General features: G+C 39.0%; 1 protein-coding gene across 2 annotated transcripts in view; it reads left to right on the forward strand.

The window, feature by feature from the left end:
- The window catches only part of FBXL17 (F-box and leucine rich repeat protein 17), a 422229-nt gene that overhangs the window by 287448 nt on the left and 109408 nt on the right, over positions 1 to 25373 (forward strand). The window contains exon 8 of one of the 2 annotated variants that reach the window (XM_067568743.1): positions 10257 to 10339. The exons of the other annotated variant lie outside the window; for it this stretch is intronic. Coding sequence (XP_067424844.1) covers positions 10257 to 10270 — 14 coding nt within the window. The 3' untranslated portion in view covers positions 10271 to 10339. Of the gene's footprint in view, positions 1 to 10256; positions 10340 to 25373 lie in introns of those variants that run through there. 2 annotated transcript variants of the gene reach the window in all.

A 25373-nucleotide genomic window follows, 5' to 3' on the forward strand; every position in this document is an offset into this window, starting at 1 on the left:
TTTGGTAGATTCAACACACAATTAATGCCTACTTTTAAAATTTAAAATTTGACTATTTGCCAATTGTGGCTGTACTGATTTCCGCATGTATTTAGCCAAGCACCTGAGCAGCTGTGTTTACCCAACTAATTTTGGAGATGAAACCTGGATTTTTAGAAGGAGACCAAGGAAGTTAGCCACCCAAATTCCATTCAAGATCATTGGAATTCAGGTGCATAAATCCCTTGGAAACTCCCAGCCCACATTTCTTAATACATTTGTGATTAGCTTAGTGAAATTGTGACTGCTCATGTCAAGAGCCTTATTGTCTCAACGTTCAATTGATAAAAATGGAAATTCCATAACTAAACAAAATATTGTTCTTAGAACAACTTGTTTTAAGCATACTTTTAATTTGAAACATCAGACAAGAATGAAGAGATTAGTGCTAATTGTGATTGTTCACCCACAACTAGTACCTAATACAGAGACAGATACATGAAACAATTACATGTACTCTAAGACATAGTTTCTCAACCTCTGGTACGCAAACCCCTGGAGGTACGCGAGACACAGGCAGGGGGTACCCGGGGAAAAACAGAGTGAAGGGAAGGCAGGCAGCAGCCACTGGCTTTTGGGGAAGGCATGTGGCAGTCGCCCGCTTCCTGCCCAATCCCAGCTGGGAGGCAGGCAGCAGCCGCTAGTTTCTGGGGGAGATGGGCAGCAGCCCCCTGCTTCCTGCTGGGTCCCAGCTCCCAAGTGGGAGCCCGGTGGCAGCCTCCTGCATTTCGCGAGCTGGTCTCGCAGCTGGGTGGCAGCCAACCGCGCCCTGGTTCCAAGCCGAGGGACAGCCGCCAGCACCCTGACTTGAAGGCGGGCAGCAGCCTCCTGCCCACATCCCTGGGTCCCAGCTGGCAATAAAGCTTCCTCTGCCCCATCTCGTATTGGGTGGCACTTGCCCACCTCCCAGGCTGGCAGTTGCCCACCTCCCAAGTGGCAGCACCCCTCCCTGGCTCAAAGCCCAGTGCCCAGAAAACTTGTCAATTTCACTGCTGTAGCTGATCAGTGAAATTGACTACGGTGACAGCCCCAGATTTTACCAGTTACCCTCTTTTCCTGTCTGTCTCTCTCTCTCTCTCCTTTCCTGTTTCTCTCTCACCCCTTCCTCCTTTCAAATCTATGGCAAAAAATTTGGCACGGCACTTTATATTTCCCAGCATTGGCATGCTGCTCAAAGCCTCCCAACTTTGGCCAACATCACCTCTTGCCCAGGTACATACTTGAGTTGTGCACCCTGGTGTAAAGGTGGTAACCCTACCCACACTAGATCTGACATCTGTCATATCACGACCTTATTTACTCAGCCCTTCTTCCAACATGTGGCTCACGTTAGTCTGTAAATATAAAATCCAGTGGAAAATTGAGTGTTGGGGTACTTATTAAAATTTTCAGAAGTTAGGGGGTACTTGCTACTTAAAAGGTTGAGAAACACTGCTCTAAGAAAGCTAGACTATGAAATGTGAGATTTAGCAGTTTTCATAGCCCTGATTTGATTTTGACAAGATATGGTGAGAAAATAAAATAGACAATCTTGAGATTTATAAAATTGTATTCATTATTTAAAAATATATATATATTACCAAATACAGTGTACTGAAAGATTTGCCTTCATATTGAATGTTAGAAGTTATTAAAATTCTCTAAACCATAACATACGGTGATAGGCAACATTGTTTTTCTGGCACATTGCCACCATGGAATTTAATTGGTGGATAGTATAGAATGAAGAGATTAAAAAAATTACTGTAGTGTAGAGCATCAGACTCTCTAGGGCTGTGTTTGGAGACCAACAAATCTCCAAAACCTGTTTTGGTAGATTTTCTGTTCTCAGTAGAGCCACATAGGACTTTTTTTTTTTTTTTTTTTTACATTTAATTATATTAGACAAAAAGAAAAACAAAAAAAAGGAAACCAAGGTGGATTTGAAATATGCAGCAGATGCTAAGCGTTGTTAGCTGCAAAGAAAAAAGAAATATAGTGTTGCTGATTGCACTGCTAGAGTTAAGAGTGTGTCAGCACTTCTATTATAAACTTATCAGGAGTATATAGCTCAGCTGTAAAAATTTTCTCCAAGTTAACACTTGCTATATAAAGTCTTAACCTTGTAATGAATGTATTTGTTTGTGTATGTATGCATATACTTTTATGTACACATCACACACATAAATACATTTATTCCAAGGATATGACTTTTATATATATATATATATATATATATATATATATATATATATATATATATATATAATTGAAAAAAGTCAAAATTATGTGGCTTTTTAAAAAACACACATCCGTGTTTTAAAAAAGCAACATCATTTTTGCTGTTTTTCATTATTATACTGAGTGCTAAAAAGGAAGTGTTTTGGTTTTAAGTTTCTCTATCCTTTGACTCAAAAAATGGGTTCATTTAGGAATTCTTTGTTTTATTTTGAAATGCTTATTGAAAATTAGTTCTTGATATTTAAAACTTGTATGCTATTCAGTATTAAAATCTATGGATATTAACTTATGTTTTTATCTTTATATCCATATTAATATTATGCCACATCATACTACAGATCACTAGGATATTAAATAGGGAATTAAAGATTTCTTTCAGTTTATCATACTAGTTAAGTACTAATATTTTAAATATTTGGGTAGACATACAATTACTAGCCGCAGTTACTAGAAAGGCTGTCTGCAACATACATGAATGAACCAGTGTAATCTCTATCGCAAACACCAGTTTACTCAAAACCACAGACAGAGTGAAGTCAAAGCCAACATCATTTCCTCCTGCCATTTTGCCTTTTTTAAACCAATTATGAATTAAGCATGGACTGTCGGTGTTATATTTGAATTTCCTGTCTTTTGTTGATTTGTGTCTCAACCTTAACTTTATTTAAACATAGGGGTTTTGTATTTAATCTTTTACTAAGAACTAGTAAGAAAGTTGGACTTTCTAGCTGTGGGAGACTGTGTCAAATGAATTAGATTGATATGAAGTTGTATAGCTGTGAGAAAGGGCAGCAATCTCACACAGAATTGTGTAACTGTCTTTTCAATTTTCCGCTCTAATTCTGGAGTTTATTGATTTCCTGTGTGTTGGGAATATATTTCTAAGGAATACTTCCAGGAGTAAAATATTACTTATAAAGTTAGTGATGGTGCATAGTGCTTGGTACAGTGAAACACAAAGGTGAGATTTGTGTTTAGAGAGGAAAAGATTTGGTGAAATTAGCTGATGTGTGAGTATGGAGAAGAAAGTTCTCATGATCTCACAACTGTGCTATCTAGGCCAGTACTAAGAAAACTTGATTTTCTCTGCTGTGGGAAAAGATAACGTTGGGTTATAGAGTCAGTCTCTCTCTCACTTTACCAGAAAATTCCATCCTGGACCTGAGAAATCTTTTCAAATGTAAGCTTTGTCAAAACAAATAACTTTGTAAGAAAAGCCTTGATTTCAATGACTCCGTGTTTTCTGATAAAAAAAAGTTTCATAAAAAAAAAAAGCCTGAAAACTCGAACTATCATTCCTGTATACTTGTCACCTGTACACTGCAAAAGATACCACTGATCGGGACTGCTAGTCTTGTATCATTTTTATTCCCTAATATTTCTGCACTTTGCAAAAATTGAAAAATTCCCCACTTCTGGTTGTTAATTGCACAGGACTTCTCTAATACAGTGAATGCTAGTATAATGTTCTCTTGATCATTTAAGATTCTGAGCACTGAAGCAGAGCTGAAGAATTCCAGATTTCTGGCCTTTTTGTTCTCTAGCTAGTGCATATAATGACTAGGATCCTTCCTCCTTTATGTCACTTTTCCCCCTCACAACCTCCAGTGCATTTAGTGCTCCTGAGGACATTTGAATTTTTGGGGGGAGTGGGGTGGAAAGCAGAGAGGCAGAGGTTTCATTCAAGAATTTTATAGATGTAGTTTCAGGTATTCTATTTACAAATACCTGTCTGGAAGGCCTTATGATAATGTTTGTACTGACTGGTGCTCCACTATCACAAAAGAAATTATTATTTCAAGTAGCTTTTCTCTTCCTAATTAGACTATAGATCCTTCCTTTAAAAGAAAAAAAGCGAGTTACAATTACAAGGTTAAAATGTAAGTGCTGATGAAAAAATGTAATGTTAGAATAATATCATTATAGATTCAATATGCACTGTGTCATCATTGGTATTAAAGGAACTTACATATAAATTCTGCCTAAAAGAATAAATGTCCCTCTTTGTTTAAAAAAAAAAAAAAATGCCTAAAGCAGTAAGTGTGCAGTATCCTTTCTCACTGACTGAATATTGCCTGAGTAAGCTTGATTTAAATATTAAGAAATTGTCACAGAGCAGCATGCCTCTGTGATTAAAAATAGGCCCAGTGTCCCTGTGCCAGGACAGGTGCTCCCAGTTGAGTCACTTCAGGGCTATAAAGGTCAGAGGTAGTGCTGTAAGGGCAGAGCTACAAGGGGGAATGCAGAGTGAAGCTTCAGGGAGAGAGGGCCTCCTGCAGTGTTCCCCAAAGAAGGGCGTTGGGGTTGTGGAAGAAGCCCCACCTGAAACTGTAGCTCAGTACTTGTTGGGAAAGGGTACATAGCTTTGGTCAACAAAGATAAACTCCAGCAGATGTGGGCTGAAAAAGGAGAACCAATAGAAAATATATTGGCAAGTCAAAAAGATTTCCTCTTCATGTATTACTGATTATGCAAGCTTTCCCTCAGTTTCTATCATTTAAATACATATAGCTTTCATTGCATATCTCAAAATAATACTAAATCACTGCATTGTCAATTGGGTTTCAAGTTTCTCTTACTTGTTTTCTTCTCAAAACTGGTCTTTCCCTTTTTCTGTTTTCCTTTCCAGTTGTACACATAAGAACTTTTTTATCCTCTGTTGCTTTCCTCCTTTTTATGGCCTAGTCCTGCAAACACTAAAAATATGAGCACTACTGTCATGCACAAAATTAAATACACAAATAAATCTTTGCAAGATCAGGGCATATATTTTCATTTTCAATGTTGTTTTCTTTTTTCCTTTAATTTTTTTAATTCTGAAATTTGTTGTTTTCCAAGGAGTCTGTCTTTGAAAAAATTATTTTGTGTCTATATTCTTCTTTTGTTTTCTTGTTACGTGGGAACTCACAAATCTGCACGTATTGAAGAGACACAAATAAATGAAGTGGATCATTGATGTTCTGTACTGTCCTGTTACCTTTTTGCTATTTTGCCTTGGTGGGCTGCAGATTTTACTACAATGATCTGTAAACTTCAGAGATAGTAAGAAAGTTGTTTCATTGTATACTCATTAATGATATACTTCTCTTGGCAAAATTAATGTAGCAGCCAACAGCTTTAAAAAGATAGTAGAATGTTCCATCTTTTAGAATCATGTAAGAGGTGAAATCTTCCATCCATAGAAACCCAGCGTAATCCTGGGAATCAATACAAACTTACTGCAGCATTAAGAATGAATTAGGGAGTTTTGCAGAGTCTGACAAAGGAGCAATATTTATGTGCCTGAATTTTTCCCTTAAAAACACAATACAACAGAGAGTCTTGGATGAGACTGTGGAGATCTGGAGACTTAACAGCATAGTTTGAACCTTTTAACTTCTTCTTAACAATTTGAAATTAGAAAAATTAATTATAGAGTATATATGTTAGCTACGTCATTTTTATATATTTCATGTATTTTTATATATTCCATGTATTTTCTACAAAACTAAGTTCTGAATTTGACTATTTACTGATTGAGACTACAATTTTGCAAACAGTTGTGCACGTGAAGCCAGTGGGTCTATTCATGTGACAAAAATTAAACATATGCACAAGTGTTTGCAGAATCGGGGACCTAATTTGTAATGCTCCTTGTTTTCAGCAGTAGTACTAAAGCAGTGGACTGATAGTCACCAAAATAGTTTCATTACTAATCTTTTTTTAAAAAAAGTCAAATTAAAACTTTGTCAACAGCAATCTTAACCGCTGGAGGAAAAAAAAATCTTTTCTACAGGCTGGCAGTCCCATATATAATTTCATAACTCTCAAAAATCCATTTTCTGTGTTTAACTTTTAAGAATACTCCTAATGTCATGAAAATTGTATGCAGTTCTCTTTAAAAGTTGGTTCACAATGCCACTGTGCATCTTGAAGCCCCATACAGTGAGATACATTACAGCAATAGCACATTTTTCAAACACAATATATATAGTTCCGGATCCTTTGTCCTGCAGTACATAATAAAGGATTTTCTCCTTGAGCTGAATTTGAGTTGAATCTTCAGGTAAGCTGAATTTTTAAGGATTTTTGTCTTACCAGGTGATGAACTGCACCCCTGAACCTGCACCATCCCCAAAACTCTATACAGTATAAGAGCTAGTTAGATGAATCTGTTGTAGAAGCACTTTTGGATCAGTCTGCACAGAACACTGGTCTCCCACTTGAGATTTGCAGTCCATCTCTTCTGAGGTGGTCATTCTAAATGTAGAAGACTGTGTTATGTTGTATTTCACTTCCAGTTCCTCTCTGTGAGAGACACATACTGCTACTGGCATTAAAATACTTCTAAAAGGAACTTTCACAGTGCTTTAAGGGTTTTTTGTGCTGCGCAGTTGGAAAATTAGAGGCAGTAGGGAATTGGACATGATAGCAAAAAGAAATTTAAAAATAAGAAAATGCACAAAATGAGAGAGTAGTTTCACAGTTAATCTTCTAAAGATACTATATTCTTTGGGGCAATGGAGTATGTTATAGCTTTCTGAATGTGCATCTTTTTTTACTACCAATAGGCACAATATTATTCTTATTTGTCATGGGGTACACCCACCCCGACCCTCCGTGGGGTGTATTGGGGAGTGTGGTGGCCCTGCAGTTAGAGTTCACCTGACTGTCCTTGGACTCAGGACACTATGGCCCAGAGTCAAGATGATCTGCTGGGATCAGGGCCATACAGCCCAACAGCCAGAGTCAGGGGGCTGCCACCAGGGGGATGGTGGCTGGCTTAGGGGGACCCATGCCCTCCTTACTGCACCAGGTCCTAGCCCAGGGCACTGGCAGTGGCAAGTTTGCTCACCACTGAGTCAGCTGGGAATCTGCCTGCAAAACGTTGACTCTCCTCGGGAGTCACAGCTGTTTCCCCCTTCCCTGGGCTGCTTCTTACCCGATCTCCTGGCGTGGCAGTCCACAGGCTGTTGGGGCTTCTGGACTCCTCAGTACCTGTAGTCCCATGACGCTCTGACTCCGGTGAGGGTTCTGGATACTCTGGGGATCCTGCCTGGTTCTCCGGGTCTCTGGCTGCGTCAGGCAAGGGCTGCAGTGGTTCCTGGGCTGGAGCCTCCACTGTGCGGCATTCCTCCTCAGTGGCCGCCTAGAATGAGTTGGGCTGCTCCCCTTTATAATGTGGCAGAAATTGGAGCGCACTCTGCACAGTCTGGGGGGCAGGACTTTCGCTGCCCATAGTGTATGGTTAACTCTTTCGTGACCAGTGTGAGGTATGTCCACCCTGTCACATCATCTAATAAAAAAAATGGCAGTGACTTCTTTCTGTTCAGTACTATATGTGATCACAAATGCATTTTCAAACTCCCATCTTATTCATTTACTGTGTTAGGACACAATAATTTAAAACTAAAATTTAATTTGACCCAGAATGTAAGCTCTATTTTTGTGTGATCTTTCAATACATTTTGCAGTTTTATACGATCTTTTAAAAATAATGGAAAGCTTTTTTTTCCTCATCATTTAGTCTGCTATACTGCTGCAAAAATATTCACGAATGGTATAATTAAAGCTGGCTTACAATTCAAGACTGATATCTAATGGCAAAAAGAAAATGTAATGTCAATATCGATGTTAGACTTACTGCAAAATGTCTTCTACATTTTGACAAATCCAGAAGTTAGCAAAACAATGTTTTGTCACTTCGGATTTGTGGCCCATCTTCAGTTTCAAACAGTACTTGTTAATTTCAAACCAAGTTATGATTGTGGGAGGGGGGACTCCCAAAATACCAGAAACCTTTGATTTGCTGTTAAAGGAGTTTTGCCTTACCCAGGACTGTGGGATCAAACTCATAGATCCTTGTCATATTATTTATTGGCATAATATCCTTTAATTTAAATAAAATATTTAAATGTTTAAAGGTTTTATTTTTTTATATATATATATATATATATATATATATATATATATATATATATATATATACACACACACACACACACACATACACTAGCAGTTGTGTTTTTGTGTTCATACAGTAGTTACTTTAATCCTGTTTTGCATTTCTGTAATCCATTGTGCACGTATAAGGCTCAGTTTTTCAAATCCTTGATTAAGTTACTGAGTGAGTAGCAATAGCCAACATTTATATTACTTTGAAAATGTGTTGGATGATTATATTAAAAGAAATCTCTACATTTTTATAAAATCTAAATCTACTGTAACAATGTTAGAAATATGTGTTTGAATGATCCTCTCCGCTGGAGTTATTTGAGGGATACTCCACATAGTTTTGTGGTTAGAAAACGTGTATCAACATTTTTCTGAAGTGAACTAAAAGTTAAAGAAACAAAAAAGCAACCCACTTCACCAACCGTTCTTTTGGTTTTTATGATGAACTCAGTAAAATAGATGTAGTTGCACAAGATACATCATGTCGTAAACTGGCAAAATGTAGGAATTTTAATTTAGTTTTTACTTTTTCTTCTAAATTACTCTAGAGAATTTTATTATTTCCCCCTCCCCTGTTTTTTAAATTAGGTCAAATGCCAGAGATACAATAGTAAGGTTCCTTTATTAGAATATTTGCATGTATTATTTTAATGTTACCAAAATAAAAGTGATTATTTTCCTTCAGAATTAGTAAAGCAGACTAAAGTTCAGATTCTTTAAAATGGCTTCTCTTTTTTTATACACCATAGCAGCTAACAAATTTGTTTTAACATTGATACTCAAATGAAATCTGTGAGATTTTAACAAAGTTGTTCTTTAGAGGATGAGTCATTACATTAGTATGTTTTCAAATTATTTATTCAAATTAATTATGTCAGCCACCTTTTGAATTCTCATAATATTCAGACTGTGATGCCTGAGAGTGAGGCTCATTGTGAGAGTGAGAGTGAGGCTCATTTCTTGTACCTGTATTCTTGTACTTGTTCTTGTACTGTATTAGCTGCACACTACAGTCTGAGGAGGATATTTAAATATTATTTGAAGTATAATTGACTATCCAAATTTAAGAAAAATATCACAATTTAAATTAATAATCCATGTAATTGCATGGATGGTATAATGAGGAAAGACATAAAGACAGTCTAATTTAAATTCCTTAGAAAATATTGATTCCAACGCTTAGAATATTATCAAAAAGTTAATTAAAATTCATTATATTAGCATCTTACACGTTTTCCCCCCAAAATAGCAAAATGATGGTCAGTTAAATGGTTGCACCATGCCCTAGTACAAAGAAGGCTGTGGAAACAATTTTGTATCACTGTATTGCACCTCTGTCTTGTAGCATTTTTTCAAGGTCTTGACCTGTGAACACTTAAGCACATGTGTAATCCCATCATGCGTAAGTGTTTGCAGAATTGAGGCCTTAGATTGAAATAATTTAGGGACAGGAACCCTATCTTTTGCTACTTCTTGTGTAGGCTGGAACAAGCTGTTGGTATAATCATCAACAATAACATTATAATAATATCTGGCTCTTTATCAGCTTGTCTCAAAACCATGGAGGAAACCAAAATATTTGCTGTGGTACCTAATCAAGTTACAGAACTGATAGTCTTAGCTCTGCATTTGTTTATTTTTGTGTACTTGCTTTATATCTAACTCTTAACAATATTTGATCATATTTTTCCTATGATGAAATACACTGTGGCTGAAAGTCTATTGCCATCTCAGTAAACTATAGAACTCTTTCATGATCTATCTGCAGTACAGTGTAGAAGCCGTATTGCTGTTACTGAAGAGGACATAGTTCATTTAATAAGAAAGTTGAAAGGCTTTGTACTGCCAGTAATAAAAACTTGACATCAAGGACCTACTTTGGTCAGCTTTAAAGATTTAAAGAGTTTGCCTTTAAAAAAAATTATGTTCAAAGTCGTTTTTAATTTATGTATTTAAGTTCCTCATAAGTCAAGTGGAATGATTCTACCTTTTGAAATGTCAAGGTTCTTTCTAACCTAACTCAACTAACAACATTACTTGATTTGTAATTCTCTTTCATTCAGTGCCATATTGTTGATTATTTATTAACTGAACACGCTGAACCACATTACAAGATTACAAGATCTTCTAATTACAAGATGCCAAAAGCTCAATAAAAGGTATCCATAAATATGTAAGCATTGGGTCTTAATAGAACAAAAAAAGAGAATCTTGCAGTAGGAGACATCTGAAAGTGAATAAAGTAAATGAAATAAATAAAGTGCTTGATTTATGAAAGCCAACAAATTATACGTAGCCTGAACATTTTGCAATCCAGGTTGTGGATTTTAATTTTAATTTTTAAATCTTTTTATAATAGATAACTGTAATATATCCATAGCCCTCAATTATTTATGTTTTTACAAGAAAAGGATTTTGAGCTCGTCTAAACGTTTTGTGCTAGCTAGATATAGTAACTGAATATTATTCCCTTCCCATTTTTTTCATTAGCCTGGAGTCATTAATATTCTTTGCATATGGTCAAGTTCTTGCATAATATGTAGTACGTGCTATACAGCTAAGCAACTCCCTCAGGAATTTATGCCCATGTTTGAAAACGCTTGTTTGTTAAATATCATGTAGCTGAGCTCTTCCAGCAAACTTAAACATGTCACTCTGTTGGGTTAATCCAGGGTTTAGACTCCACCCCTATGTCTATATGTCCCAGATAATTACAAAATGAGGATTCCACTCTGCCGTGGGATGGGACATTAGTTTTGTTTAGATGAGTAAAGATATATCCTCATTCTCTTTGAAGGGAGCATTATTTAGTAATTACTAGTGTCAAACAAACAAATAAGCTGTAATGTAATAGAGGGGGGAATGAAGAAAATAGTACCAACAGTGAGCGCAGTACTCCATGAAGAAATGGGGCTCTCCACACTTGTTTTGGGTGGGAGGAGGGAAGTAAACCTGAAGTGATCAGCAGTGTTTGTGGTTATCATCGGAGGCTCATCGTCTTTATGATGAATCCAAACAAAAGGCTTTACAATTATTTTATATAAATGTAATGGAATATCTTATTACTAGCCCTATTGGGCTAAGCACTATACAAACACAGAAGAAAGAGACAATCCCTGCCTTAAAGAGCATTTCAATCTAAGTTTGAAATATGGTTATTTTTCATTTCTGTGAAAACCCATTGATGTACTCTGGGATACATAAATTGTGAGCAGTGTCTTATTTTGCACACCTGTGAAAGAAACAGCTCTTCCCAGTATTTTTCAATAAGTTTTCTGAAACATTTTTATTAAATCTTGCAAAACCAATAACTTCCAAGGAATACTATGAATACTGTGTTAAATATGCTTACTAATGTAGGGACAAATAATTGGTCTTAGAATTGGTCTGTGTTTAAAAAACAACTTGTCACAGATGTATACTTAGTACTCAGTGTACACATTCTCCAAGAAGATGTCAGTACTTCTTCAGATACTACCTGCTGACAAGATGTCATGGATTCTGTGGTCTTTGTGTGCCAGGCTTGGGAACCCTACAGCAGAAAGTGCAATTTTTCTCTCCTGTAAATTGTATTACTTGTAAATTGTATTTCTCCTCCAGTTTGTGGTGAGCCACAAAATAGTTGACATTGAAGGTCTGACCATTTTTTCAGTTGCCTTTGTGTATATTACCAGTTTTTGAAAGTGGTGTTGGGTTTTTTTTAAATGTGTTTAACTTGCTGCTGAATCATTTTAACCTGGAGACTATAAGGGCAGGCTGCTCCTTAGAAGGGGTGCTTTTGGTTCCCAGCTTCAACGAGCAGAGCATGGCATGAGGAACAACCTATTGGTTCCTTGGTAAAAGCCTGTAGCCTACATTTTCCAAAGTGACTAATCATTTTGTGTGCCTCAATTTATGAGGGCCAAACGTACACAGCTTCAAGTTAAATGCTTTTCAGAGCACATACGCTCAGTATTTTCTGAAAATCAAGCCCCTGTAGGGCATCTCAAGTTGGGCACCTAAAATCACTAGTTGCTTTTGAAGTTCAGGCTTTATCTTTTAGGAAGCACCAGGAGATGGGAAGATTCGGAGTGAAAACACAGTGCTTTTTTATCAATAACATGAACACTCAGCTCGTTCCTAGTGGGGTCAGGCTTTGGCAAATATCTAGATCACACAGTATATGCTCAGAGGCTTAATGCCAGTTGGCATTGTCATTCCATATTAGCATTACATCATCTCATTAGCCATAGTTTTGGTGCCTGTCCTTACAGTGCCTTTCACAGAAACACAATCTGCAGGTAAAACAAAACGTTCTTTTGCTAATTTGAAAAGAGGCTGCAGTATAGACATTTGGAAATGAAGAAATGTTAGTAAAAGGATAAAAATTACATGTTCTTAAAGAATTTTCTATTTTTATTATTATTTTTTTTTACATTTCCAGCCCTTTAATAGTCAGCGTGGCCTTTTTATTTTTTGCATATTTTTGTAATGTATCTTTTTTGTTTTGTTTTTTCAGAATGTGTGAACATGAATATGACAATAAGTGATTTTTCTCTATTTCTTTTCAACTTTTCTGTTTATCTTGGCAGTAACAAACATCTCACTAATTAGTTGTATGTGCTTTGTTGTGAGCAGTGGCACAAAGACAAACTAAAAAGACATTGACACTGCTGCCTACTGCTTGTTTTAACCCCCTGGAACAATGAAAAACTTAAGAACTGCTTTAATTGGCTAAATATTAATGCTGGAAATATTCAGCATTAGAGTGATAGTTTCTATATTCTGAGGCACGTCTGTGCATAACCCATATCCACTGGCAACTGTACCATATTGGAAGATCGTTATAACATGATAGTGCCCTGGATTTACATAACGTATTTTGGTTTTCTTGTGTAGACAATAACAATACAGGGACTAACTATAACCAGAATCTGTGCTGGCTTTTGCCTGCAAAGAACCCATCAGTGAGCCCCTAGCAGCACAAAGTCTAAAGTTTACTGAGGACCATTGTTGCCTGAAAAATGAGTGATACCGACTAAAGGAGGGGGGATGGGTAGAGTAATCAGTGAATGAACGGATGCAACATACCTTTGCTGCGGCCTCTGCCTCAGAGGTTTCTGGGGAGCTTTCAGTATGTTCTGTCTGCCCTTTGGGGCTCACCTTCCCCTCCCCACCAGTACTTCCTCAAAGCAGCAGTTTGCATCTCTTTGGGCCAGGGAGGATGAAGGAACAAGTGGAGGGCAACCTTTCAAGTTAATCTATAATTATTTTTTTCTGAAGAAGTATAGCTTTGTCATATTGACCAACATGCTTATTTTCCTAGATTGACATTCATGGTGGACCAAAAGCAGTGTGGAAAGGTTTGGAGTATGTTGCCACTCATACAACCTACTTTCTGCTACTGACTCTGTAAATAGTACCTACATCTTTCATTGAGATAAATGATAGCAGCCATTGATTTCACTAGCAGTTACTGAGCGATCTCTGTTGTTTCTCTTTGATAATGTAGGGACAACTGGGCTCTCTATTCTTCCTAGACAAGGCCCATCAGTTTTGCAGTAAACAAATCTTACCCTTCCTTCCATGCCATGTTACTGCACCTTGTCAGACAATTAAAGGAGGAAAATTAACAGACCACTCTGTTCAAATGCTATTAGGAGACTAGAAAACTAACAACCTCTTTAATCAATACATACACAAGTGCATTTTGAAATTAATGGAGACTCCAAACTGGCATCAAACCCCTCACAATAGTGTGTTTTCCCTTTTGAATTCATTTTCTTTCCATACTTGTTTATGATTTATGGCCAAGGGGAGTGCACAGAAACTAAGACTTCAGTTTGCTTATCCGACAAGAAGGGATGGCTGTCTCAGTTTCTGACTTGTGTTCTTCTTCTCGCTCTCTCAAGCAGGGGCTAAAGTGTGGGGAAATGGAGGAAAAATGCAGCTCCCCCACCTCCTAGGTTGGTGCTGTGAGAGCTCCCTCTTCTGTTTCAGACTACTTTAAACACTGAGCTGCTGCTCTGCTTTTGCTTGTTCCATTTCAGATTGATAAGCCAGGGTTTCTTAATCTTATCCTCTTGTTTTTAGTGTGTCTGACTCTCTCACTTGTATGTTTTTTCCTGCTGAAGCTCAATTTGAAGGTGTGGTTTACTAGTAACCTGATCAGTGGTCTCTTATGACAGGGTGGTGGGGAGAGAGGATCTGGGCTTTTCAGCTCTAGTCAGATAGTTTTGCAAATAAGGCAATTAACAGCTAAATTTTCCAGTCAAGCTAGAGTAGCCAAAGTAGCAACTTTAGAGGCCTGCAAACTTCGTAGCAGCTGAAAGAAGGTTTTATTTGATTTTAAGAGGGGGATTAAAGATAGCAAGCTTTTGGCCTGTCACATAGTTCAAAGACAATTATTTCCGCCAGAAAGACAAGCAATCGTTTAATTTACTAACTATAACAGAGTAGACTTTGTGATAAAATAAAGTACAATTTGATTATTTGCTCCTGATGCAAAAGACAATTTGATTTGATTTTAAAAGGAAGAAGGCCTCTACTGGGAGGGAGATAGCTTTTCTGAGTGAGATTCCCTTTCTCTAATACTAGCTACAGCCTTACAGTTGTGAACTTATCTGCTGGTGCCAAGGCCAGGAAGTATAATTTGTAAATCAATCCTTGAATTATACGCTAATTTTCAAAATGTTTATAAAAATTTTACACACACAGATTTGTTTGATTAAAAAAATAGCATCATATGTCTGGAACACGTCAAACCACCCCATTAGGCATTAAAAAACAAGTGTTTGTTTAAGTGCTAAATCAGCATTTGACAGCAGTACTCAATGCAGCAGGTGCAGAGAGAATATTTCTTCAGTTCAGTTCAGTTCAATGACTAGTTCATTCAACGTTAGGAAGCCAACCAGGAGTTGGAAAACAAGTTTTTCTGCATTTTGTCTTCCAAATGATGAATAAAGACTAGGTGTGACAGAATGAGATCTACTAGTTCTAAACTCTTAAAGGATATGGTGACCAGAAGCAGTCAGTTCAGTTCATTAGGTACAGATAATACTTTCTTTATTTAATAAGCCAGTTAGCTTTAAATGCACAACATGTTTGGATATATAATGAAAGAGTCATTGGTCCAGAGAGAGAGAGAGAGAATAAGTATAAGAGTTACGCGGTAGCCTGGTAGTTAAAACACTCACTTAGGAGGTGGGAGACCCAGATCCAGTCCCTGTGCCTTTTAAAGCATTTCTCCACGGTGGAACAGCTTCAGCAGGAGAGACTGAGGGGGCCCCACAGTAGAATATCCAATATCCCAGTAGCTAGGGAACTCACCTGAGAGGAGAGAAATGCCAGTTCAGATCCCTTCTCACCCTCAGGTGGGCACATCTTGGGCATATCTCCATGCTCAGCTACTCACAGAGGCTATTAGAGGGAGCAGTGGATGAGGGGAGGTGGTGCCTAGCAGGAAGAAGAGGTGCCTGATGCTAATGGATCCCAAATTATCATCCTTCCTCTTGCAGAGGAGGGACACAAATTGAGAGCAGATCCCAGTCAGTGATGCTATGTCTACACTTTGTCAGTGCAGACTACGGGGGTATGAATGGGGGATTGGGTGCAGCTAAGTGGATTGGGGAAGGAGGATCCTGGCACTCATGGGGGAAGCAAGCAGGGGGGAAGAGAATGCCTGGCAGGGGAGGGAGATGAGGGAGGCAGTGGACAGGGCTCTATGCCCTGTGACTGCGCTGATGGGCTGGGTTGGCAGGGGGCCAGTACTCACACTCCCTGCAGCTTGTTCTTGCAGTGCTCAGACTCAGCATTTTCAGAATGCACCTTGCCTGTCTTGCTTCCCCACTGCACAACCGCAGCAGCTGCCAGCTCGCAGTTACCCTTCCCTGTGCAGGCACACTGTGCTGTCCACTGGTGAGTCTCTGAGCAGGGAGCTGGATCTGGGGAATTCATGCATGTACAAAATCCAGGTGGAAATCAGAAAAATTGGAATACTGGTTTTTTCAAAACCTGGGAATTTTTCTGAGATAAAGTTTCACGTTAAATTGAAAAATGGAACCAAAAGGCTTGGAATCATCATGGATAGTTCTCTGAAAACATCTGCTCAATGAGCAGTGGCTGTCAAACGAGCTAACTGAATGTTAGGAACCATTAAGAAAGGGATAGATAATAAGACAGAAAATTCATAATGCTACCATATAAATCCGTGGTATGCTCACACCTTGAATACTGCCTGCAGTTCGGTCGCCCCATCTCCAAAAAAGATGCATTAGAATTGGAAAAAGTACAGAGAAGGGCAACACAAATGATTAGGGATATGGAACAGCTTCCATGAGAGGAGGAATTAGAAAGCCTGGGGCTATTCAACTTGGAAAAGAGATGACTAAGGGGGATATGATAGAGGTCTATATAATCATGACTGGTGTGGAGAAAGTAATTAAGGAAGTCATTTACCCCTTCACATAACACAAGACCCAGGGATCACCCAATGAAATGAATAGATGAAGGTTTAAAACAAACAAAAGGAAGTACTTCTTCACACAACACACAGTCAACCTGTGGGACTTGTTGCCAGGGGATGTTGTGAAGTCCAAAAGGATAACTGGGTTCAAAGAAGAATTAGATAAGTTCATAGAGGATACATCCATTGATGGCTATTAGCCAAGATGGTCCAGGATGCAACCCCATGCTCTGAGTGTCCCTAAACCTCTACCTGCTAGAAGCTGGAACTCGATGACAGGTGGTGGATCACTCAAAAAATTGCCTTGTCCTGTGTGTTCTCTCTGAAGCATCTAACACTGACCACTATTGGAAGACAGGATACTGGGCTAAATGGACCAGTTGTCTGATCCAGTATGGCCATTCTTGCATTCTGATGTTGGAGCACTTCTATATTATTAGTTAAGTGTGATTGCTCCTATGAAAATTCCATCACTAATATGACATTTTATAGAGAAAATGAAGGGTGAAAATTTAAAAAAAGGAAATAAATGGAATAAAAGTTCTGTGATCAAGAAAGCTCACAATTTAACCTGTTGCTGAAAAAGCCTAAATGGATAATGAACTGAAAGCTGCTTGCTAGCTAGATTCATGGACAGAGATATATTTGGTTTGAGAAGATGTGGAACATCAAAGGGGAAACTGTCTCTATATTGAAAAGAACCTGGCAGACCATTCTTCAGGCCTTCAGTGGGAGATGAGACACCAGGGAGGCGTCTCTTCTGCACCCCCTCTGGACACAGGTAAACCTCAGTGAAAAATCACTTTGAAAGAAAATACACAGGAAAGTGACAATGCACACAAGACAACTCTGCTTTAGACTCCAAATTAGATAAACTGACGTGTTCAGAAGGAAGACTGGACATGGTTGGGAGGTGCATGATCCGTGCAGAAGTCAGTGCAAACTAATGTAAGAAGGTTTTTGCATTAGTCAGAGAAAGAAAAAAGTCATTGCACTAGAAGCTGGAAAATGTGGAAATAAATGGCAGACACAAATTGTAGGCCTGTTGGAGGGCAACAAGGGGAAGCACCATGTTTGCTTTGTAGGAAATGGCTCCCTGAAGTTTCGATTTTGGCTATCATAGTTGACTCTATTTGGAGAAAACTTATCAAATCCCTATCAGGCAGCAAAATAACTCTTTATCAGAAACAAGTATGATAATTTATAGAACACCCTATAAAAAGGAACAGACAATTTACATGCCAAGAAAAGAATCCTAGTGTTTTGTACAAATCCAGGATTTTTCCTAGACCCATGTGTCAGCCCAGCAACGCAGGTAAAACAGCAGGAGCTGATTCCACTTAAGCACTTCTATATGATGTTGGGAACAGAGCGCTCTCTCGGTTATATCCTGCAAAGCTGTGCATCAATGATGAGGATAAAACCCATCTTTTTGGGGGCTTTGGGGAGACAAACTTTTAACAAAATTAGCAATGAAATCAATCAACCGTTATAGGTTGTGTGTTTGGAAGATAAAATAGCATTAGATGGTGGTAGCTGAAAACCCCAATAATTGTGTTTTGCTGGATCTTTAGATTCAGTGCCTATTGCAATGGTTGCTCATGTTGAAGCCTCCAATCTCCCCTACCATGAGAATTCTGCCCTGTTTGAATGGTGCTTGTCTGTACTGAGCAGAGCATTTTACTCTTACTATGCTTTAGTTTAACCAATCAGCAGTATGGTGGTTGGGGAAGGGATTGACCTTAGCTCAGCTCACTTTATCGCCACTTCTACAACTTCTCTTTCTGGTAGTGGAAGGCAATCTTTGGACTTGCTAGGAATAAAGGTAGGAGAGGCAGGAGAGCACCACACCACATAAGGAGAGAGCTTCTACCACACAATTAGATATGGGGAGAGGGAAGTCTTGGGGAAGGCAAAAGAAGCAGTAAAAATGGGGAGATGGCGAGAAGCAGGAACAGTGGATGACTGGAGATGAGTAGAAAAAGGGGAGTAATAATTAAATTTTTGCAACCGCCTCCTCTCCCCTGTAATTTTTTTTTTTAATCCATTCCCCTCCTCTGTATGCTATTCAGTTGGGCAGATTGAAGATCCCGTTTCTGGATTACTTTTATCATATTTAACTTGTACAGAAGAAAATGTCTAGGCCAGTAATATCAGTACTTTCCTTGTGCATAGCACCATGCCTTGGAGGATCTCAAAGTTCTTTACAAACGTTAATAAACTAGTCTTCGTAACATGATAGTGAGGTAGGGAAATGTAAAGCACATAAGTTTTCAGATGAGGAGCAGAGAGGGTAACTGGCTTACCTAAGATCACACTACAGATCAGAAATAAAATGTCTCCACATTTCCAATCCTGTGTCTTAATTATAATATCTCTTCTGTCTGGGCTTCAAAGGTTACAAGACATTTTTTTTTAAAGTGGTTCAAGTCCTTATGCAGCTGTTACTCTGTCTCATAGTGTATAATTATCATATTGCTTGTTTGATTTACCTGAGATTCATTTGCATGGACTATAAAAGACAGACTAGTTTTCACAATGTAACGAGTATGATTTCTAAGTAATTTTTACCTCATTTCTCATCCTTGCTTTCCCTACTTCTTCATCCTTTAAAATTAAGACACCCTGTGGGGCAGATTGTGCCAGCCTGCATATAGAGTACAAGTAGAGGTTACAAGCTCCTCGTTCCCTCTGGCGGCATAAGGAATCAGCAGTGCCATTTCTTTCTGTAGCCAGTGCACAGGGGATGGCAGGAGACAGAGGCATGGTCCTGGCCCCTTCTGCACCAGTCAGTAGTGCATGGGAGACGATGTTGCACTCTTTTAGAATTGCAGAACTCTCCAACAGTTTTGAAGGACACTGTGCACTGGACATCCCACTAGACTGGTTCACCTCTATACTGACCCTCATGCAGGGTCATGGCTTAAGGTCAAATTTAGTCCTAAACTTTACTAGCAAAGTCTTTTGTATATCTGGAATAAATAGGTGGACTGAGGGCTAAATCCAGACCTCCAGACACTTTTCAACAGACTCTGAAATTTTTTATTTACTTATCATTTATTGTTGTTATTTTTTTTAGTTATTTTCTCAGGAGTCTGGACCTTGACTATGACCAAAAAATTTGGACCTTGTCCAAAAATAATTGACTACCCCCGTGTTATGTGCCATATCCATGGATGCTAGTTACCATTGTTTTGACCTATTAGTTCTCTATGAATTTTAAAAAACATTTATAAGGAAAATACAACAGAAAGTAATTTAGTGTATTAAACACAAAAACCTATTTTAAAATCTCCATGATTTTTTCTGCCCTCTTTTAATGACAAGTGGATAAAAAGATTTCTCACAAGTTATTTTTAAAATTCCTCATGAGGGATTTTGCAAGAAAGCAAACTTTATCCAGTAGAAGATTATTAAGACAATCCCTTCCCCTGCAAAATAGTGTTTTAGAATAGAAATGTGAAGTAACCCGTCAATGGTGTCTGGAATTCATCACTGTAATATCTGGGACAATATAGGGTTTCAATGGGATACAGAAATATTAACTTGAAAATAAGAGATAAATTTACTAATAGAATAATCTGCAAAAATATCTTCAAATGATGCTTCAACATTGCTGGGTTATGGTAAAAAAAATAAAATAACAAATAAAATAAATTTGGGGTTTGTTTATTTTTACAAATAAAAAAAGTTTGTTTCACTAGAAAGGGAGAAGACAAATTTCTAGTTTTGTGAAAAACATTTTCCTTATCAATAAATGATCTGTACTGAGGTGGTAGATCCTCTATTCTTGCAAAAAAAAAAACAAGCTATTTTTATGCATTTCAAGATTCATGTTTTTTAAAAAGTTTTTTTTTAAAGTTCACTGGCCAACATCATCATTCCTACTCTTGTTCAGTAGAGCCCAGTTCAGGAAAATACCTAAGCACAAGAGGCATGGATTTAAATACATGTTGAAGCGCTTACCTGAATCAGGGACAAAACCATAAAACCTGTCTGTGACTACTGAAGTAGAGATATGAATCTTATTGATCTCATGTCACACTGGTTACTTTGCCAGTTCCAGACAAGTAATGAATGTATTTGAATCACTTACATATTAGGTTCCAGTTGATTTATCCAGTCTCTTGGGGTATGTCTACACAGCAAAAAAAGACATATGACAGCGAGTCTCAGAGCCTAGGTCAATTGACTCAGGGTTGTGCTGAGGGGCTAATAATAGCAGTGTAGGGGTTTGGGTTTGAGCTGGAACCCGAGCTCTGAAACCCAATAAGGGAGGAGGATCTCAGAGCCCATGCTCCAGCCTGAGCTTGAATGTCTACACTGCTGTTTTTAGCACCACAGTGCAAGTCCTGTGAGCCTGAGTCAGCCGACCTGGGCTCTGAGACTCACTCCCACGGGGGCAGTTCTGTGTAGTCATACCCTCAGTGTCTTGGTTGCAGGGCTTTTTTTCTGCTATGCCTGAGGCTTTATGCTTTTTGTTTTGAAAAGGCAAACCAAGCACCAGACTGTTACTGAGAATGGGTACTTCCCACAGTAGGTCAGATGACATAAGAACATGGCGCATCTTCTAGAGTCATTGTTCATATCAGTGTTTTTTTAACAGTGTCTTCATCCTAGTTGCCTTGAAAGGCAAGCAGGTTGGTGAATCAGGTTCAAAACATAATTGTCTGTGCTAGAAGTTGATGTATCTGGGTCAGTAGCTGGCATATCAAGTCTACTTTGTGGTATTTGTTTCAGTGAACGTTGCCAGCAAACAATGTATGGGAATTGATTCTATAGATGATTCTTTTAGAGCGAGAGAAGGCTTTGTTTCTTTGTATGCATGTATTTTTCAGTATAAACTGTATCAAATACATTCTATAATGTGTTAATTTCCATTTATTTATTTATTTATAGACTTTTCTATGACACTCGTCACTGTCATACAGCCTTCCAAAATTATCAAAAAAAGTACCAGCTTCTGCAAGAATCTACTAACCCATCCTTAAAATAAACACAAATATGCACAAGGCCCCCCCAATACAACCACTGTCAGCTGCTTTCCATTAATGTGCTCAAACATGCCTGCAAGCTCTCACCCTTGGATATCTTTCCCATGCACACCACCTCAGATGGACACACCATCTCCCATTAACATACAAATACACACTTCTACACACACTTTTTCCTTCAGACTTATAGTTCACACCATATTGCATACTCTCTTATACACACGTATTTCATACTTATTTCTCTCAGAACTAGACAACCATCCCTTCCCACTGATCAGTTACTACTCAGTTCCTGACTCTGTCACACACATCCCCAACTCACCTATTTAGGATGTACATCATACTCACTCACTGTTCACTCGGCCCCAATGCAGCAATTTTCTTTCTTCCATGACAAACTTAGAAATAGCTGTAGTATTTCTTATGAATATTGTGCATACCTCTGCGTGTTTGTATATGATGGATTACTTGCTATAGGATGAAATCAACAGCTAACCAAGCAGAAAAGATAAAAGAATGATCCAGATAAGAAGCAAACATTCAAACAATAGCCAGGTTATTAGTTATAAAGCTACCTGCCTGGTGCCAGCAAAATTACGCAGCTATTTTACGAAAGCTGTAAAGAGAGATTGACAAAAGGTGCTGGCTATTGAAAGGATTCACCCTGCAGAAAGGAGAGGGAGAGGTGAGTGGGTTGTCAGCATGTTGATGGACACTGACACTGAGGTCATGTATACCCTACAAGCACTACAGTGGCATAGCTACGACACCATAGCTGTGCCACTGTACCCCATAATGTAGAAGCAGGCTACAGTGACGGAAGGGGTTTTTCCGTCGCTGTAGGAACACCACCTCCCAGAGCGACGGTAGCTAGCATTCTTCTGTTGGCCTCTCTCTGTCTACACTGAGAATTAGGTTGGCTTAACTATAGCACTCCAGTATGTGGAGTTTTCACACTCTTAAGCAAGTACCTAAGTTTTAAATGTAGATCATGCCAGAAACAACTGAAACTGCTGCAGACAGTCTGCTCCATCTAATCCAGAGATGGAGGAAACTGGGCTGAGAGGAACTTTCAAAAGCTGGCAAGGAAATATTAAAGTGTAGGTAAGTGTTTTAAACTTTTGTTGTTTTAAACTTTTGCTCTGTATGTTTTGTACCTTTAGGAAAGGACTAAGTAACGCTTCGTTTTGAAGAAACTGTTTTTGAGTCACACTAATTAGTTGCTGTCACAGGCTTCCGAAGGGAAAAGACTTACAGGTGTCAAATCTAGAGGGGCCTCTGAAGTTAACAAAGTTGGGAAGTGGGGGCTGCCGCCTACAAATCTTGTTCAAGAATGGTGGAACTGCTTGGTTGCACCCAAAGTGCACTGAGAAAGCCACTGTTGGCATGAGAAGCTGATTGGACTGAGGAGACTGGTACAGCTTTGAAGAGACAATCCTGAGAAGTGAAGCAGAGAAGAGGATGCCACAGGGCAAGTTGCACTTTAGAACCCTTTTGAATGTACCCCTCAGGTGACAGACCTGGCTTCCAACTGCATTAATTACTGCAGTGGCTAATGTCCACACTTACCTCCTTGGGTCGTGGTGTGTGTCATCACCAGGAGCACTTCTACCGACCTAACAGGCAGTGTGAGGAGTTGAGAGCCTGGTCTTTCAGCTCATTGGCAGATCCCTGCCAGGACCTGGGCTGCTCCACAGGCGCCTGGGTTCCCAGCTGCCTGCTCCTGCCTCCCACTCCCCGTTCCCCACCGGGAGCTGGGAGAAGCAGCCTGGGGCTTCTCCCCTCTCTGTTCCCCGCAAGGAGCCGGGAAGCCACCCAGGGCTTCTTGCCCGCAGGGAGTGGAGTAGAGTTGTCCTGGCTTTTCACCCCCTTCCCTTCCTCTCCCCCACCGGAAGCCAGGCAGCTCTAGTAGAGCAGTGAAATTGACCAGACTTACAGCCAACAGCTGATGTAAGGGATGCAGTGTCTATACTGACACTGGGTCACCCTAACTACACCGACATAAGCCTTACACCTCTCATTGAGGTGATTTTATTATGTCAGCATAGCAGGAGAGTTACATTGGTGGGAGAAGCATTTCAGTGTGTACACCTCCATTGTTCTGTTGACAAAAGCTGACTTTTGTTGACAAAACTGTGTAGTGTAGACCAGCCCTATGTCTGATTGTGTAGCGGTTGCAGTTGCACTCATACTGACCACCAGCTGCAACGTTTGATACATTTGGTACACATTTTTAAGAAAGCTCAGAGTCTCCAGAAGTTGATGGCATTAGCCATGCTTATGTAGGCAATTTTCCTTCCCACCACAGGGCAAGGTATTTTGCAAGTCTGCAGTAATATCTGAGCATCTCATGTGTGATATATATGTTTTACCAGCCTTATATATTTTACTGGTTAATGCACACAGTTAGTGTGTAGCATGTCTACCAGTCTACTTAGGTGGTTTTCTGTGTATGGTCTCAGATGAAATTTGCAAATAGTACTTCTTATTCAAAAACACTTTCAGAGCTGAATACATAACTTTTCGCTTGAACCTTGCTAGCTGGCTGTAGCTGAATTAAGTGCATAAACAATGTAAAATAGAGAGAGATTATCCATGAACTCAGAGAAAAAGGCGTTCTTTAGGTAAGAAATACAACACAGTAAGGACTTGTCCTTACTGCAGCAGTTAACTTGAGTTACTCCATTCCAGCTAGCCTATCTCTTGTGCGAGCAGCAACACTGAGAAACACTTGAGCTATGCAGAGTGATTGGATTAGCAGAATGATTGGTTGGCAGCTGTGTTGTTGTAACTCAGGCCTGGTCTACATTAGAAAATTAGGTCAGGGATGTGAAAAATCCACACACCTAAATAACGTTGTTAAAATGACCTAAATCCCCCAGTAGCTAGTGCTAGGTCAACAGAAGATTTCTTCCGTCAATATAGCTACTGGCTCTTGGGCAGGTGGGTTACCTCCACCCACGGAAGAATCCCTCCTGTCTCTGTAGGTAGTGTCTACACTGAACCGCTACAGTGCAGCTGTGCCACTGCAGTGTTTCAAGGCCTACACTACAGAGTTTTGTCAAGACAGGTTATGCCAACATAAAGCCACCGCTGTGATTAAACTGCTGTTGCATGTCCTCACTATGCTCCTTGCACTTAACTTGAGCTAGAGACTTTGTGTGTGAACTGGAGTCGGGTTAGGTAGAACTTGAGTTATCCTCAGGCTAACAATGCCGTGAAGACAAGCCCTCAGTGGTGCTCTTTTCTGTATTACGAACTAGTTTGTAATGTAAAAGATGAAAAAAGTACAAGAGACTAATTTCAGGAGATGCTTCTTGGATGGTCTCTAACACTCATTAAAGTATAAAGAGCTTTTAACAGAAACATCAGAACATTCTCTGTGGTAATCATGGGATAAGTACACCATCTGTACCACTTGTACTGAGCTTTGAGCTTTCTCTTCAGGCACTTGGCAACATGCCATATCAACCTGATACCAGAGTACAAGGGCTAATCATCTTCACACAAGAATTGCTACAAAGGTGCATATAATGATTTCAAAAACAGAAATAAGAACACGAGACTAAGGTATCTCTTTCCGATGAATTTTGTCCTTGAAGTTCTTTATTCTGTTGCAGAGCAAACCGGTTTCACTATGAACTATCAAATGTTAAGGAGAGTGGATTGCAAAGACTTATTTTTATAGTCATTTCCATGTTGTCACTTTTGGTTTAAAGCCGTTGAAATGGTCCATGAAGTTA

This window comes from Emydura macquarii, unplaced genomic scaffold (genome assembly GCF_026122565.2).
Source record: "Emydura macquarii macquarii isolate MOO-44397 ecotype Brisbane River unplaced genomic scaffold, CSIRO-AGI_Emac_v2 contig_2897, whole genome shotgun sequence".
In the NCBI taxonomy this organism is placed as follows: Eukaryota; Metazoa; Chordata; order Testudines; family Chelidae; genus Emydura; species Emydura macquarii.